At 41.0% G+C, this 18502-nt stretch overlaps 2 protein-coding genes across 3 annotated transcripts in view; one reads left to right on the top strand and one right to left on the bottom strand.

The window, feature by feature from the left end:
- The window catches only part of nav1a (neuron navigator 1a), a 65377-nt gene extending 64464 nt beyond the window's left edge, over positions 1–913 (bottom strand). For both annotated transcript variants that reach the window (XM_066670365.1, XM_066670366.1), the window contains exon 1: positions 277–913. In XM_066670365.1, coding sequence (XP_066526462.1) covers positions 277–913 — 637 coding nt within the window. The remainder of the gene's footprint in view (positions 1–276) is intronic.
- Positions 914–5006: 4093 nt separating this feature from the next.
- On the top strand, positions 5007–13707 carry csrp1a (cysteine and glycine-rich protein 1a). Its single transcript, XM_066671227.1, has 6 exons — positions 5007–5199; positions 7705–7814; positions 8557–8725; positions 8844–8973; positions 11292–11385; positions 12417–13707. The coding sequence occupies exons 2-6, from the start codon at positions 7706–7708 to the stop codon at positions 12491–12493; spliced, it is 579 nt and encodes a 192-aa protein (XP_066527324.1). The 5' UTR covers positions 5007–5199; position 7705; the 3' UTR covers positions 12494–13707.
- Positions 13708–18502: the final 4795 nt, after the last annotated feature.

The following is an 18502-nucleotide window of genomic DNA, read 5'->3' as shown; positions in this document are numbered from 1 at the left end:
AATGCCCCTCACATACACTCTCCCGGTCTGGACCGATACCTGCCTCCTCCCATGTGATGAAAAGGTGACATATTAATGTAAACAAAAGAGGAATCACAGGAAGTGAATTGCAGTGAATCTGCAGCTAGTTTCCACTGTGGTTTCTATATGATTTTAGAAAGAGGTGAAGCCGGAAGAGGGATGGGACAGACTTTGCTGAAGCTGGGGAAACAACCAGGGCATGCTCCTGTATCTGAAGCAGATTAGAAACACTTTAATTTAGTTTTTATAACTCACCCAGCACGTGACTGAATAGGAGTTGCTCCAAGTCACCGAGAACAGTCACCACCAGCTCCGGGTCGACTTTTAAATAATTCCTGTCACCTTCCGCTGCCCCGTTACATCCTCCCGGAGTGGCAGGTGTGCCGCTCACCACCTTCTTCTCCTCCGGCTTGGCCTTGCTTGGGAGGATGTCCCCGTTGTTTGATTTACACTCCTCTGAATCTTCTTTGGCCTTGCTGATGGGCTTCACCTCGGCGTAAGGACCGCGGGGGATCCGGCTGGGCTTGCTAAGGTTGGAAGATGCCATCAGTGGACTGAAATGTTTGGGCTTCCCCTGGAAGAGGGAATGCTCGGACTTGGAGAGGTTCTTGGAAAGCGGAACGTTGTGGTTGGCGCTCCCTTTGGTGTCTTTGGTTTTGCTCGCCTTGACCTGACCGGCACCCGCCTTGGTCATGTCATCTGACCACTTGTGCTGGTAAAGCTGCATCTTCTTCTCCGAGTCCGTGAGCACGCAAATGTTGGTCAGCGACTTCTGTTTACGCAGCGTGCTGGACACTGGACCATGACCCTCGGAGACACCACCGGGGTAGGCTCTCAGGTCAGACTGAGGGGTAGCTTGCGGAAGGCCTGACTTGCCCTTCCTTGCTGCCATCCCCCTCACCCCAGTTCCCCTCACCTCTCCCTAGCCCGGAGGGGTCTCCTCAGTCTCGGTCTGAATCTCCAGACACAGCTATTGTCCTCTTGGGCGACCCCGAAGGGCTGCTTCGACAGAGAACCATTTACAAGCAGCAGTGGGTAAACTGAAGAAGCAGTAAAAAAAAAGGGAAAAGCAGAAACAGGAATTAAAAAATAAATAAACAGATGTATTACTACGCTGTTTATGACGCACCTTCTATTGTTTGAGTCCAGCTTTTCAAAGAAGGCACCAAACATAAGGTAAAATCAAGCGATAAATCGTTAAAGAGATCATGTCTTGAGACAATCCATGTGCATGAGGCGGTCAGGCTCTCCCAGTCACACCGTATGTTGCAACAGCAGCTGCTGCTCATGTGCTAACAGAGTCTTTCTCTCTATACCTCCCTCCCTCCTTCTTCCTCTAGGTCCCCGCCTCCAGCACAGATCCCTGCTGTTGAGTCGTGCCGCGGATGAATGACACAGAAGACAGACCGCAGCGGACCCTCCTCCTGCCCCTTGCTCTCATTCAACCTCACATCCTCCACCCAACCCCCGCCTCTGCGTGGAGGGAGGCCACATTCCCGGTGACACATCTTACCACAGCCGCCGACAGTCACTGGTTCTGTGTCGGTCCCCCCCTCAAATATCAACAAATCTCAGACGAGGGATTGAACATGAACCATATTTAATGTGGTAATGTCTTATCTGTGAAACGACAATAAAAGAAAAAAGGAACCATTTTTTTTAAATTAATATGTAAGATGCTATCTTAATATTTCGAGATATTAAGTTAATATATTGAGATGATATACTGTATGTGTGTGTGTGTGTGTGTGTGTCCCAGATAGTGAGCATATATCGCATAAAAATGCTGGCACACCACTGACAGATTTTAAATTCACAGAGACTTTTATTCTGGAAAACAAACCAATACAAACATTACCAACAACTGTGAGAGATATAATAATGAGTATAAGCCTGATATTAAATGCTCAAAACGTTGACACTGTGCTGTATTAAAATTATATATTTATAAAGAATAATAAAAGAACCCAATGAAGGAAAATAAATGTAAACTGGACTGTGAATTGGAAAAGTGCTAAAATGTAGCATTTTGTCTAAAATTAGCATTAATCACCAGTGGGCCCAGAAAACACTGTGTAAAACACTAGTGGACCTCCAACTTTGCCCTCAGTGGGTCAACAGTGGTCCGCCATTTCCTTGCTCTCAGGGTATTCTTCCGGTATTAACTTAATATCTCAAAATAATGGGAAATTATCTCAATGTATTGACTCGTATCTCAAAATAGTTTTTTATTATTTTCAGTGGTGGAAACAGGCTTCAGGTCATAATCTAAACTAACATAAAAATTATAAACAGACTTTTAAGCTGAGTAGTCAGTTGTGTTGTTATATGCACCACAGGAACATTCATCCATTTATTGTCTGTAAACATACATTTACTGATTATTATGGAATTCCTGTTTAAAGAATCACAGGATATGATACTGATGTTGTTCACGAAGAAAATACTAAGTAACGAATTCATCAGTTTTCCCTGCTTTGTCCATGAGCCTAAAATAGAACAAAGTTTAGCACACACTAATGGTTGAGTCAGATTGTCAGGCAAAGGGAGTGAAAGAGGAACTATGACTATGAGGATATCCGCTCCTGAGACAGAACACCGGAGAAGCAGTGTTTTTGAGCTGGACATGCTGAGTAATACAGGCCTTCCTTTTTCCTCTAAAAACAAACTTTCTTTTTTTTTCTTGCCATTAAATATGGCTTTACCCACCAAGCTAAACTCTGCCCATAACATACCATCAGGGCTTTTAGTTTATGACACACAGGGATAATAACAGGGAAGGTGATTGTAATGTAGCTTATATATATATACATATATGGCCTCCTTGTTTCTACACTCACAGTGCGTTTTTTTAGCTCCACTCTCCAGACAGGACCAGATTGTAGTTCTACAATTACAGACTGCAGACCATCTAATGTTCTGCATACATTGTTCGTCCCCTTTACCCTGTTCTTCGATGGTGGATCACTCTCAGTGCTGCAGTGATACTGATGTGGTGGTGGTGGTGTGTAGTGTGTTAGTGGATCTGGCACAGCAGAGCTTCTCAAGTTTTTAACCCCCAAAATCTGGTGCTGTGTAAAAACAACACAACACATGTTGGGCCGTACTCCAAGCTGTAAAAAAATCAATTTTTGCAATATTTAATGAGAATCTTAATTCATGTTCATTCATTCATTATCTGTAATCACTTATCCAGTTCAGGGTCGCGGTGGGTCCAGAGTCTACCTGGAATCATTGGGCGCAAGGCGGGAATACACCCTGGAGGGGGCGTCAGTCCTTCACAGGGCAACACAGACACACATTCACTCACACCTACGGACACTTTTGAGTCGCCAATCCACCTACCTACGTGTGTTTTTTGGACTGTGGGAGGAAACCAGAGCACCCGGAGGAAACCCACGCAGACACAGGGAGAACACACCAACACCTCACAGACAGTCACCCGGAGGAAACCTACGCAGACACAGGGAGAACACACCAACTCCTCACAGACAGTCACCCGGAGTGGGAATCGAACCCACAACCTACAGGCCCCTGGAGCTGTGTGACTGCGACACTACCTGCTGCACCACCGTGCCGCCCTCATGTTCATTCATGCTTAAAATATGAATTATAACAATTTGTTAATACATTCATTGTCTGTGAGCACTTATTTAATTCAGGGTCGCGTTTGTGTACCTCTCCTACCCTCCTCCAATAGTTACATTGTGCAGTTTCTGCATTACTGAGCCCAGAGCATCAATGATAGAGGCTCTGTTCTCCTTATTACAAGTCAGAGAAACAAATGTATATTATAAATAAAAAAGAAAATAGGACTGAAAAATCATATGCTGTGCAGGAACAAAAGGAATCAGTGCTAGTGGATAACTATGTAAAGCACAGTCATACCAATCTGCTTGTGCCCCTAAGTACATATCCAAATCCTAGTGACTTGTGTTTAACCAAATCTGGAAAATCTTATCAAGAGCTTCTCAGGGATTTTAAAGAAACGCATGCCAAGGAAAAGCATTAAGCACAGATTTCTGGGGGCAGTTAGTAGACTTGGACAACTGGCATTAGATTCAGTAATAAAATGATTTGCAAACATTTGAGGATTTCTAACAAAGTTTTTTTATTTTTCTAAGTTGAAAAATTATGTGGATAAAATTAGGGACACTACTCATAAGCAGTGAATTCAGGTGTTTCATTAAGTCTCATTGCCAAAGGTGTATACAATCAAGCATCTGGTCAAACCATTTGCTTTTAAAAACATTTGGTCATTCTGTAAACTTACTGTATTTGAGCAAATTACTGTAACCTGCCACGGTGTTGATAAGTGGTTGCTACGGTGTGACTAGGTGGATGCTTTCATATCCCAAGTGGCTGCTAAATTGCTAATAGGTGGTTGCTTGATGGTTGCTATGGTGTCACTGGCATAGTGGTATTCTAGGTGGTTGCTAGGGAGTTGCATGTTGGTCGTTTTCCTAGTGAATGCTAATGCGTTGCTAATAGATAGATAGATAGATAGATAGATAGATAGATAGTAAAATTGTACTGTAGGCTCATGATGATGTCACAATGGATCATTATAAATATGCGAAAAATGTTATTAGTTTTTCTTTAAATTAACACTATGTGATATTTTACCTTAAGTTCAAAATCAGATGATTTACTAATACACTACATTTTTCTTTTAGTTTATTTTTTATTTTTTTAATAAAGCAGGTGGACATTATATATTTGTGTTTGTTTGTTTGTTTTTCTTTCTTTGTTTGTTTCTTATTGTAAACCTTGAAATGTTGAAAGAAAATAGAACATTCTTTAGAAACACTAAGTAAAAATGTTTATATATACGATGCTTGTCTTCTAAAACGGGTTTAAATGTTTTTATGTTGGTTCTGTTGTTGCCGTTTGGTCGTAGTTCTTTACTCGTCCTGCAGAGGGGGTAGAAAAACATGTGCACACGTTATAGCTCGGGAGAGTTTCTTTAAGGTCTCACCGCAAAGCGAACTTTTTTTACTACTCACTTCCCACTTCCCTTCTCGTTTTCTTTGCCACACCCTCGGCCCTTGAATAGGAAGCAAAAACGCAGCCACCAGCCAAAAACTGAGATCAGAACCTTCAGATGATTATTTAAATCGTAAAACTAACTCAATATACTTCACACTTCCGTCTACAGGTCAGAGTTCATCAGCGCAGGTAACGTAGTCTGTGTTTTCTGGTTATTGTGGGTCATCCTTTTAGGACTCGTATAAAAGAGGCCTGTAAGATACAGCCCAGTTTTATTACACCATATGTTTAAAGGCGTGTAATGTTCCTGATGATAAATGTTTGTAATGATCTTTTGTAACAATCAAAATAATACAACGTCACAAACGTGCCATCTATTTTTCATTAAAAAAAAAACAATAACAAAAACAGGTTTCCTAAAAGTGTAGTGTTTCTAATATATCAAGTTACTCTAATAATGTATAAATTTATATATATATATCATATATAAAGTTGCCTGGATTAAGATAATAATCTTATTTGTTGTTACTTGCACACTCTTTCATGTCGGTGCTGTTGGAATGTTATTTTCTTATTATCACTGCTTGGTCTGGCTATGGCATGTGGTTTAACCTTAAAAAGACACCAGAAACAAGTCCTGACAGAATAGGATGCTCTGGTGATAGCCTGCTCACAGCCAGAGTACGGTCCATACACAGAAGCCTGTATTTCTGGTTTTATTCAGGAGGGTAACACAGCATCGCTGCTGGAGCTGTGACTAGTCAGGCTTTAATTATGGCTGTTATTACCAGTTAAAGTGTCATAGCTGATATCTGAGAGTTACTACTAGTAAAAACCACATTCCAGCAGTGCTGGGCAAAGTACACAATCCACCTTATTGAGTTAAAGAAAAGACAGTGGATGTATATTATTACTCCAGATACACTTCATTTACTTCTTTATGGTCCACCACTGCATTCCAGACATGACTGGGTGTTTAGAGGGGTTCTCCCTGTGTCTGTGTGGGAGCAGGCCCCATGCTGCATGTTCCATTTTCTCTCCCACAGTGCAAAAAAAAAAACACATTGGAATGTAGATTGGCAATTCCAAAGTGTCCATAGGTGTGTGTGTGTGTGTGTGTGTGGTGACCTGTGATGGATTGGCGCCCCCTCCAGGGTGTTCTCTTATCTACGCCCAGTGATTCCGTGTAAGCTCTGGACCCACCGTGACCCTGAACCAGACAAGGGCTTACAGACAATGAATGAATAAATGAACGAGTGAAAGTTAGATATACTGATATCCCCAGTTATGTTTTGGAGATTGAAAATGTAGTTTTTAATACAGTTATTAATGCCACTAGTCAGAGTTATGTTTTAGTAGTCACTGAAGGAATATAATGTATTGGCATATTTGGCACATATGGACAGGGCAATGGCTGGTGGTGTCTGTGTGTGACAATATGCGGTGTGGGGATTATGAGGGACATGTTAGAGGGGTCTGACACTTTCAACATGGTCCTAGAAGCTATTGCTGTTGTACAGGAATGGTTAAGTTCATAACCTGTACACACACAGATACGGCCATAGGGTGACAGTAATCAGGACACCACTTACACAGAACATACTGAGCCAGCAGTGAAAATTAAATTTTATATATATATATAACATGGCCAGTACATGATGGTGTACCAACAGAATGATTAAAGAAACACCAAGAGGCTTTTTATATTGAAACATAGTCTAATATAAGCACAAGGACAGGAAACAGAGGTTCTCTAACCTGCTTAAATTAACATGTGTTTAAAATTAGACTCCTCTAAGACCTGAGCTGTAGACACCTAAAACTAAGTGTGTTACTATGAAGAACTCCATTTTGAATAAACATAAATATGTATGAACCATTGATAATGTCATGAGGCAGCTCTGTAATTTTCTTTGTCATTTGTTCATTGTCTGTATCCACTTTTGGTTTAAGGTATTGTTTTGATACAATGTCATTATAGAGCTCTGTAATTCAAATTTGACATTGATGTTTGTTCAAATAAAACCCCAAAAAGACAAACTCTGTTAGTCACAGTATGCTCTAGAACCCAGGCGCAGGGATGGGGATGTGGGCATGGGCTTTAAAATAGCTGAGAGTTACATTTATTGTGGTATTTCTTTATTTTGTTAATGTGTTTAGTAATACGTAATAATGTACAGAGATTTAATAAATGTAGGGACAGGGAGAACAGTGCTTGTGAGAGAAGTAACTCCCAGCTGGACTTGAATCAAAAGATAAATTGGAGTGTCTCCTCCTCTTGGTACGAGTGGATCAGACACAGCAGGGTTGCTGGAGTTTTTAAACCCTGTGTCCACTCTCTGTCCACTCTGTGAGACACTCCTCCCTCGTTGGTCCACCTTGTAGATGTAAAGTCAGAGACAGTAGCTCATCTGTCGCTGCACAGTGTGTGTCGGTCGTATTAATAATGATCAAAAATCCAAATAATGCCTGTGTGTGGAGGTCCTGGGAGGCTCCTGATGATGGAAAATCAAGGCGAACAGGGGCTGATACATAGAGCAACAGATGGACTGAATTGTTTAATTATAGAACTGAAACATGCATATTTTATGGTAATCGGAGCTGATAAAATGGACAATTACAGTTTTTTGTTTTGTCTTGTTTTGTTTTTTTCTGATCTGTGTTCATATTTACATTCATTAATGTGTATTACAGGATGCCTCTTGGGGGTGGAAACAAATGTGGCTGCTGCCAAAAGACGGTGTATTTTGCCGAGGAAGTGCAGTGTGAGGGACGGAGTTTCCACAAGTCCTGCTTTCTGTGCAGTGAGTCCACTTTCTGTTTAAGGCTAGCACTAAAGTTAAACAGTGTCCAGTTTAAATGAAGGACCTCCCTAAATGTTCAATCAACTCCATTTGCATTTCAACATTTAAAATATGTCACAATTTATCAGTGTATAAGTGTTTTGCGTTGCTACAAAGTGTGGCACAGTCAGCAATTAGATTCAGGGGAATTTAACATAAATATGACAAATAAATCCATAAGCATTTAAACGAATCTTTTAATTATTTGGGAGCCGTTTTTAGTTTAACAGTTGATCTTAATTTGATCATTTCCAGGCCTTTTTTATTTGATTGTTATAGTTCTGTGGTCAAGGATCCCAACACTTTCATCATATTTAGCACCTAATGGCACCTATATGACGAGGAAAAATGAACTCAGGCTGAATATCAGATGCAAAGCAACAATAACCCTGTCCTAAGGAAAGAACCCAAGAGTCCCATATCCCTGGGGCTACAGAAACACGGAACATGCACCAGGACACTAGCACACTTAGTTGATTCAGAAAGATATAACCGCAGTTTTGAACCTGAGTGAATCACATACACGTTAATTATGACAGTGGAGTGTCACAGATTAATAATTGAGTGATAGACTGATAATATTTAATTGAACCACAATAATATGCAGATATTCAGATGAAATGTTAAGGGGGTGTGTGAGGAAATGGAAAACATTTGATAAAGATTAGTTGTAAGCAGCTGAACCTCTCCCCTGTTCCTTCAGTGGTTTGCCGGAAATGTCTAGATAGCACTACTGTGGCCGTCCATGAAAATGAGGTCTACTGCAAAGCCTGCTATGGCAAGAAATATGGGCCGAAAGGCTATGGCTATGGCGGAGGAGCTGGAATACTGAATATGGACAGAGGAGAGTCACTAGGAATCAAACAAGACAGGTGAGCTTTCGATGGTGAGAGTGTATTCATTAATTACTCGGAAAATATCTGCCGCTGTTGTATATAATTTCTCTATGAACTAAATCAACTAAACGATGCGTTTTTTTTGTCTGTGCAGTGCTCAGCCGCACCAGCCCACTAACAACCCAAACACTTCCAAGTTTGCGCAGAAGTTTGGTGGATCTGAGGTCTGCCCACGGTGCAGCAAATCTGTGTATGCAGCTGAGAAGGTCTTAGGAGCAGGAAGTGTAAGTCTGAATCAAACTCTAAATACAGTGTTATGGCAAACATTCAAATCGTAAAAATAATAATAACCAAAGAAAAATACTCGCAGTAAAGTGTCAAAGCTCAGTCTAATATTATTAAGGTATTGTCACTTATAATCATCAATTTTACGTTTGTGAATGTGGAATAAAATTTTTTTACATGGGTGACACACACACATCCTACATTTGAGTGCAACACTCAAGTTACAAGCTCAAAGAAGAATTACAAACAGGCATTTCGACCTTGTTTTTACACCTACGTTGCCCACTGAGACGTTAATAACTTGAGTTAATAACAGCAGCTGTTTGAACTGTTGAGTTGTCACTATTAAGTCCCAGTGCATTATTTCTGGAAGCACCTTTAAAGATCTGTGAAAGTACTTTCCTTAGCATTTCAAAGCTGGGTGTCTTCTTATTTCCTGATTTTCATTAAAATGTTCCTGTTCCATCTCAAATGTAACTATGGTACCCTTTAAAGGTTAACTAGTTTTAAACATTAATACAGCAGCCAGTCACTTATTATTTCAGTGTAAATGTGTGGTGGACTTTGGCTCTCTTTTCACCCTCGTTACACTCAATAATCCTGCCCTTTGTAAACATTGCCCCCTTCCCATATTTATTTTACCCTCCCTAGTGAGACCAACACTGTCTGCAAAATGTTCTCTATCAAGATGGTGGATTCCACTACCAAATTACCAAACAGGACGACACAATTATGCTTATATTTCTTTAACGCTCTTCAGCAAAAAATAGCTTAAAGCCAAGAGCAAGACGAGATGAGAATCAACACTGAGCTGATTTAGCAATAGGTCCTGCTGAAAGGTTGCAACAGATCTCTTAGAAGCACTTTCCTCAGTGACTTCTCACCCTCTTGTAGATGTGGTGTGATGGTGGACTGGGAAAGCCTGCTTTTGCTTTGGTATTTCCCTTCTCCCAATACATTTCAGCTCCCCTCACGGCTGTGTGGTATCTGGCGGACTGGGAGAGCGGATTTTTCAAGTTTTTGAAAAAATCTTAAATGCTGTTGCAGTAATTCTTTTAAGACACAAGTTTTAAAGTAGCACCTTATTTGCCTGTTTCTTATTCATATTTCCCATTCCACCTTAAAAGATGCTCTAAATTAAACTTGTAATGCTACAGTCACACAGTGTTGCTTCTTTTCCATTCAGGCCGTTTACACAGCACTTTATTTACTTTACTCAGTGTTATTTACCTTTATCAGTTTTAAAACACAGTGTTCACGGATTTGGTACTATTTTAAGGTGGAATAGTAGAGTCCAGTAAAACATTAACTACTGCAAACAGAGAGAGACTTCACAGCGTTCGGCTCGGGATGGCTCATTCAGCCGTGTTTATTCCTGAACACATAAATACTCTTGTTCTCCCTGTATTTCTACATTTAGTGTGAGCTTGTACCTTTTGTGTTGGACCTCTGTAAGGGCTTTGTGTCCCATGCCTGTTTTCATGAGTGACTGGCAAAGTAACCTTAGCCATTATGAATTTGTTGTAAATGTTATGAGCTTGGTTGAAGGGACTCAGTGTGACATTTCCTCTCAGATTTGAGTAGTTAAAACAAGACTGGAGGTGTGGGTGAGGCAGGGGCGAGGCTGAAGGGAGGCAGGTTGATGAATGACTACTGTATGTTTAGCTGTGAGACGCTAGTGTGACCTCTGGTGTCAAATCTCGGATAATGCACTTTTAAGGTGGAGTGGGAGACGTGAGTGGGCAGCGTGATAATTGGCAAAACAGCTTCAGACAATATTTCTATAACTGCAATTTTTTTGATACACTCATTCATTCATTCATTGTCTGTAACCCTTCTCCAGTTCAGGGTCGTGGTGGGTCCGGAGCCTACCCAGAATCACTGGGCACAAGGCAGGGACACACTGGAGGGAGCATTTTTTGATATACCATTTATTTATTTATTTTACGTTCACACGTTCATAAATGTGCATGCATGTTTTTCATATTCACACATAAGGGGAAGCATACAACTGCAGGCCGTGAACAAATTTGTAAAAAAGAATTTCACAAGAGCAAAATGTTGTGACTGTGATTTGACACATTATGTGACACCCACAAAATCAGCTTGGATCCACAAGACTACCCTCATAACTCATGATCTGAGAGCTCGGCCCAATCCCATGTATAAATGAATTGCCTGAAATCAGTTAATTAATCTGAATATGGCCCCTGGAAGTAAATGTGTTGTATGCATCGTTAGCACAGTTCACATAAGCATTTTCATACTAATGAAGAAATTTTATTAACACTAACATAACATTTCTTCTCCTTTCCAGTCATGGCATAAGAACTGTTTTCGTTGCGCGAAATGTGGGAAGGGTCTGGAATCTACCACTGTGTCTGATAAAGATGGAGAGGTCTACTGCAAAGGTATATTCTCATAAAAATCTCTCTCATACTGAAATGCTTACAATTGATCTAATTGGTGCTTGTATACAGTACTATGTACCAAAAGAAAAAACATGGGCCATTTATATGGACACACCTTGCAGCATCTGAAACTAAGGATACTGGAAGTCTGTGCTAGCATTTCTCCTGTGGTGTTGCAATCAGTGTGTGAAGAGTGGGAGAAGAGGGTTGCATTGACAATCAACACAATGGGCAGCACTTTGAACACATTTGATAAGTGGTCAGAAACTTGTAAATAACTCATGAAAGAATAAAGTTATGTTAAAACAAGCACACCATTGTTTTTCTTGTGAAATTCCCAATAAGTTTGACGTGTCACATGACCCTCTTCCCATTGAAAAAAACTAAAGTTGAATCCAAAATGGCCGACTTCAAAATGGTCACCACCCATCTTGAAAAGTTTCCCCCCTCCCATATACTAATGAGCCACAAACAGGAAGTATATATCACCAACCATTCCCATTTTATTAAGGTGTATCCATATAAATGGCCCACCCTGTGTGTATATATATATATATGGCACTAATTTTATTGCACCTAATCTCCAGGAACTACTGTATGTTGTTTTCCAAGGACTTTATGTGGGATATATCAGGGATATATAATTTTATCACCCGTTATCATGGGTTATGCAATGACCTGCCTACAAATGTATACAGTTTAGTAAATTGTATATAGATAAATATAGTCTTAGCTTCTGTGAGAATCATTTAATAAAGACAACCATGTCTCTGTCCTGTTGCCAGTTAAATAACTTGTTTATACTTTTTCTAACGTTACCCAACTTTTCCGGTTTTGTTCTTGCACCGTCCCAAAGTTTTTGGAATGTGTTGCTGGCATCAAATTAAATATGGACATATATTATTATACTTTCAGCATTTAAATGATTTGTGCCTCATTGCACTCTGATTATATATATATATATATATATATATATATGTGTGTGTTGCAGTTATGTGTATTCATATCTGTTCATCCTTTGTCCTTCTCAGGTTGCTACGCCAAAACCTTTGGGCCGAAAGGGTTTGGATATGGCCAAGGAGCTGGAGCCCTTGCTCATTCTCAGTAACGCTGGCGATCACATGCCGCTGATATGATATCTGTGTGTGTTTGGGTGTGATTCACACAAAAGTAGCAGGTTTCTCTTAGTAAATGTATGGAATCACTGAAACCTTTAGTCTGTGTCACAAAAGATATCTCAATTTTCTGAACACAAAGCAAACGCTGGTAGTAGCAGAGATTCCGTTGCTCTATGTTTTACTTTGTAATGATGTCAGCATACTTTCTACAATAGAAGTCCAAACCACATACCGGACATCTACGTATTGTTACACACATATATCCCGTTATACTCTGTATTAAACATGTGAGACTTGGTTAAGTTTAGGGCAGAGGTGACAAATGCATCGATCGCAATCAACCAGTAAATTACACCTTACACTTTGGCTGATCATGTCTCGTTTAAATGATGTGAATCAGCCATTTCCTATGGAATCATATCAGTATCCAAATGAAAATGAACGAATAATATGCAAAATGGCAATGAAATTCCACGTTTGAATATTATTTTCTCACTCACAGAAGCAAGTTTGAGCTCAGAATGAAAGCTGTAATTTGGTAGTGTATTAATGTCATTCACACAGAGGTTTGAATGCTTTATTTAAATGAAAACGTTTTTCCTAATTTGAATGTTTCTTGTGAGAATTCAACAAATAATTAAAATGTTTTTCACCTGACGTACATTTACACTTAGTTTTATTTTCATTAACACTTTGAGCCCAGACTTTGATGAATGAGTGGGGATTTAAAATGAAAAATTAGGATTATATTGGCATTTTTCATATTACATTTTCATTTTATGATTCCATATGTTCCCATGGGTGAATATGTAATTAGATCCAAATCTGGGTCCACACTGACAAGAGCCAGAATAAAACAATAACTGCTCTAATAATACGCAGAACAAGTTAAACACAAAGGCTGTTGCAGTTCAAAGCCGCCACCACGTGGTGGGGCTAAGTTCAGGAATAGACTCCTCACATAAATCACCTATAAAGTTGAATCACGTGTTTGTAATGAAGCTGCATGCTCTAAAGTGATGTGCCTCACACTTAACTGGGTCTGACATGTGCTTTGTGTCTTACTCATTTCTTCAAGATGTACTGTATTTCTCCAAACATTTGTATTGTATTGTGCTAATAGTTGGTTTGCAACTGTATTAAATGCAATTATTGACTTAATGCTCTGCCAGAAAATAATTAGTAAAACTCTGCTGTGCAATAATAATCAAGTCTGTTCCTTTAGGCGTCCGCCTTGTGCTGGGAGATGATAACATTTGGGTTGTAGTTGTAGAAAGAAACTTGGAGCCTATCCAAGAATCACTGGGCACAAGGCAGGAACACACCATGGAGGGGGCGCCAGTCCTTCACAGAGCAAAACATACTCACACCTACAGACACTTTGGAGTGTGTTTTTGGAGCATGAGAGGAAACCGGAGCACCCAGAGGAAACCCACACAGACACAGGGAGAACACACCACACTCCTCACAGACAGTCACCCGGAGGAAACCCACACAGACACAGGGAGAACACACCACACTCCTCACAGACAGTCACCCGGAGGAAACCCACACAGACACAGGGAGAACACACCACACTCCTCACAGACAGTCACCCGGAGGAAACCCACGCAGACACAGGGAGAACACACCACACTCCTCACAGACAGTCACCCGGAGGAAACCCACACAGACACAGGGAGAACACACCACACTCCTCACAGACAGTCACCCGGAGGAAACCCACGCAGACACAGGGAGAACACACCACACTCCTCACAGACAGTCACCCGGAGGAAACCCACACAGACACAGGGAGAACACACCACACTGCTCACAGACAGTCACCCGGAGGAAACCCACGCAGACACAGGGAGAACACACCACACTCCTCACAGACAGTCACCCGGAGGAAACCCACGCAGACACAGGGAGAACACACCACACTCCTCACAGACAGTCACCCGGAGGAAACCCACGCAGACACAGGGAGAACACACCACACTCCTCACAGACAGTCACCCGAGGAAACCCACACAAACACAGAGAGAACACACCACACTCCTCACAGACAGTCACCCGGAGGAAACCCACGCAGACACAGGGAGAACACACCACACTTCTCACAGACAGTCACCCTGAGGAAACCCACGCAGACACAGGGAGGACACACCAAACAGTCACCCAGAGCGGGACTTGAACCCACAGCCTCCTGGAGCTGTGTGACACAGACACTACCTGTTGCACCACCGTGCCGATTGGTCGTTGTAGCCCTGCAGGCAGCACCACTGACATCTACAAAGAAGACTAAGGATTGATATCAGGCTACACTTGAGTATCTTTGGACAAGAATCCTCTCACTATATTCGACTATATCTGTGCGATAATAAAGATGAACCCTACGCCATAAAAGTAAACACAAATGTATTGATGAATAATGATGAATGACAGTTATGCAGTAGTTTGCTTGACAAACAAAGCACTATACAATCTTCGGAACCAAAATCTCATGTTGACTTTACGCGCAATAACAACTGCCTGCAGTATCAACAACCACAAATCCACAGTGTCCTCCCTGGAGACTAAGACTGTACCTAGTCCTAATGGCACTGTTAGCGCATGCGCAGTGCCACCAGTTCCACGTGAGCTTTACATGATACATCATCAACAAACACAATAACGTGACACACCTGTCGTGCTGAAAACAGACTCCCATTCCAGAATCTGCCCCGCCTACGCGTGCATGCGCATCCCACAGCTGTATTACAATTACACTCAAGATTCCTGTTGATTCTCTTTATTAATAACAATTAATCTCCAATTTTACAGAAATCTCACAGAAAACACAACAGCGTATCATGCCCTTGTTGTATTCCATTTAACAAATTATCTCCATAGCATTAGAGCTTTTTTTAAAACAAGACACACTGTAGGACATAACAAATATGTTTGTACATCCATCTACAAGACGAGCTGAGGTTGGATTAATGGGTTATGGCCAGAAATTTATCAGAAGTCTACCAATTAATAATAAAGTCATAAAAACAAGAGTCATTCCTTTACATTCTTTACTGTGCTGGAGAGCCCATAGATGAGTGTATGTACTCATATGCAACCCAGGGCATCTCCCAGGTCCTAGTGCCTGCCTTTTATTTGTTGTGAATTTGGACACTGAATTATTCATTCATTCAATGTTTTCTTTAACATCTTCATTCTGATGAGGGCCTCTGCAGGTCTAGAGCCTACCCCAGTCACTGGGTGCAAAGCAACAAAACACAGTGTGCCGGTAAATTATGGGGCATCACACACTCACCAGACCACCACTTCTTTTTGACGTGCAGCTACACCAGTATAGAGCTTCCCAATCTGTTATGGTGAATAGCTGACCATTGTTTTCACATTGATGGGGCCAATGACACAGTGCCACACGGAAGCCTTTAACATTTACTCATGTTTTATCACAACGATCATATTAAACTGTCAAAACATTAAGAGAAACTGACTGAATGAATCACCAGAAAGTTCTAATTTTTTGCTCTAATAAAATGATAATAAGGGTGGCACGGTGGTTCAGCAGGTAGTGTTTATATCACAGCTCCCACTCCGGGTGACTGTCTGTGAGGAGTGTGGTGTGTTCTCCCTGTGTCTGCGTGGGTTTCCTCCGGGTGACTGTCTGTGAGGAGTGTGGTGTGTTCTCCCTGTGTCTGCTTGGGTTTCCTCCGGGTGACTGTCTGTGAGGAGTGTGGTGTGTTCTCCCTGTGTCTGCGTGGGTTTCCTCCGGGTGACTGTCTGTGAGGAGTGTGGTGTGTTCTCCCTGTGTCTGCGTGGGTTTCCTCCGGGTGACTGTCTGTGAGGAGTGTGGTGTGTTCTCCCTGTGTCTGCGTGGGTTTCCTCCGGGTGACTGTCTGTGAGGAGTGTGGTGTGTTCTCCCTGTGTCTGCGTGGGTTTCCTCCGGGTGACTGTCTGTGAGGAGTGTGGTGTGTTCTCCCTGTGTCTGCGTGGGTTTCCTCCGGGTGACTGTCTGTGAGGAGTGTGGTGTGTTCTCCCTGTGTCTGCGTGGGTTTCCTCCGGGTGACTGTCTGTGAGGAGTGTGGTGTGTTCTCCCTGTGTCTGCGTGGGTTTCCTCCGGGTGACTGTCTGTGAGGAGTGTGGTGTGTTCTCCCTGTGTCTGCGTGGGTTTCCTCCGGGTGACTGTCTGTGAGGAGTGTGGTGTGTTCTCCCTGTGTCTGCGTGGGTTTCCTCCGGGTGACTGTCTGTGAGGAGTGTAGTGTGTTTTCCCTGTGTCCGTGTGGGTTTCCTCCTGGTGACTGTCTGTGAGGAGTGCTGTGTTCTCCCTGTGTCTGCGTGGGTTTCCTCCCATGCTCCAAAAACACACGTTGGTAGTTGGATTGATGACTCAAAAGTGTCCGTAGGTGTGAGTGAGTGTGTTGCCCTGTGAAGGACTAGTGCCCCCTCCAGGGTGTATTCCCGCCCTTGTGCCCAATGATTCCAGGTAGGCTCTGGACCTACAGATAATGAATGAATGAAGATGATAATAAGATACAGGCCATGTTTTCAGAAGCCTGTTTTGTTGGAATTTTATTGCTTAGATGCTTATTGTCATTAGCGAATGACTTACAACATTTATAATAAGTGGAATTAATGTTTGTAGGAGTCATGCTTTAATGCTAAATATATCATTTAATGCATGATTCCTTTTTATAGGTTTTAGTTGATAAGTTAAAACATTACACATGAAGTATTAATACTATATGTATATATTAGTGGTTACACACTGATAAATAATGATTGAAAAATTATTTTTGTGTCTCTTTGCCAAAATGTTTGGCCTTTTAAAGTAGCCATGTTTATAAATGTCAGCATGAATAAATGGTACCACTGTTAATGCTAGATATTTTCCATGGTCAGTAAACTGTATTATCACTTGCTGTAAATACAGATACATTTAAAACACGCCGAATAAAACTGAGTGACCACTTTTGCATAGCATTTAAGTAAACTGCTGAAACATTTACATGTCCATGATCATTTCATCCGATTAGATGCAAATACCCTTTACATGAGGACTGTATGACGATTGAAGGAGGATGAAGTTCTATTTGAATTTCAGGTATCATTGTCTTTGCTTTGTTGATACAGGGTGTGGTGTGCAGCTCCAATGCAAATCAAATAGCCTTGTGTTCTCACTGTTAACTAGTGTCTTATGCAAGCAGCAGTCAATACGTTCTCTGTGTAAGAATGAGGTAAAACACATCACAAAATTTATATTTTTATTTTTCTATGTAATCATGCTTCTATATATTTTTAAGTCTAGAAATTAGATATACATTCCCCTGAAAAAATAAAAATATACATTTCTTATTTACTTTAATAATTACTGACTTCAGTCATTTACTGTAAATCGCCTTCCTCTGAGATATTTCTTCAAATCTGGAGTGGATGACTATTGTGCTGCTCATAATAGAGCACTCATAATTAGAGACGCTTTTAAATTTTTTATTTTTTTGGCAAATCTTCACCATTTCCCCAGCGATGCTCTGTTTAACACTTTCTTGCAAAACATTTGTCACTGCTCACTGGTCAAAGTACAAATCTTGCTTTGTTTTAAAGGTGTGGCGCTGAATACAGGGTTGAACAGATTAACTAAAGCCCAGTAGGAACTCAAACTAAACACTACTACAATTAATATCAATTATTTAAGCATATATAAACACACACACACACACTAATAGTGACATCCTGTGTTTACATGTGGTTGAACATCTGTTTTGCTGTGCACACTGTATTTTGTATAACAAGGGAAACTAAAGAAAACAATACCCTGTTGTTTAAATTGTGAATTCATGTGTTCATATTCGACTTTTCTCTTTGAAGTATGATTCTGTAACTCGGAATGTGTTAAGTGTAAATACAGTTGAACGTAATGCAATTCCACATGTACTGAAGCTGATTTTGTTAACACCAAACTTTGCACTGTGCAGAGACACAACTCGTGATTAGTTACACCTACAGGGTCACGT

This window comes from Hoplias malabaricus, chromosome 5 (genome assembly GCF_029633855.1).
Source record: "Hoplias malabaricus isolate fHopMal1 chromosome 5, fHopMal1.hap1, whole genome shotgun sequence".
NCBI lineage: Eukaryota > Metazoa > Chordata > Actinopteri > Characiformes > Erythrinidae > Hoplias > Hoplias malabaricus.
Note: the sequence above shows the minus strand (reverse complement) of the source record. Positions and strands in the feature narration are given on the sequence as shown.

What these genes read in the sequence shown, in the direction of transcription:
- csrp1a (XM_066671227.1), top strand. Translation starts at nt 7,706, where the DNA reads ATGCCTCTTGGGGGTGGAAACAAATGTGGCTGCTGCCAAAAGACGGTG. An exon ending in CTAGGAATCAAACAAGACAG is followed by an intron (nt 8,726 to 8,843) that starts GTGAGCTTTCGA and finishes TTGTCTGTGCAG; the next exon opens with TGCTCAGCCGCACCAGCCCA. An exon ending in AGGTCTTAGGAGCAGGAAGT is followed by an intron (nt 8,974 to 11,291) that starts GTAAGTCTGAAT and finishes TCTCCTTTCCAG; the next exon opens with TCATGGCATAAGAACTGTTT.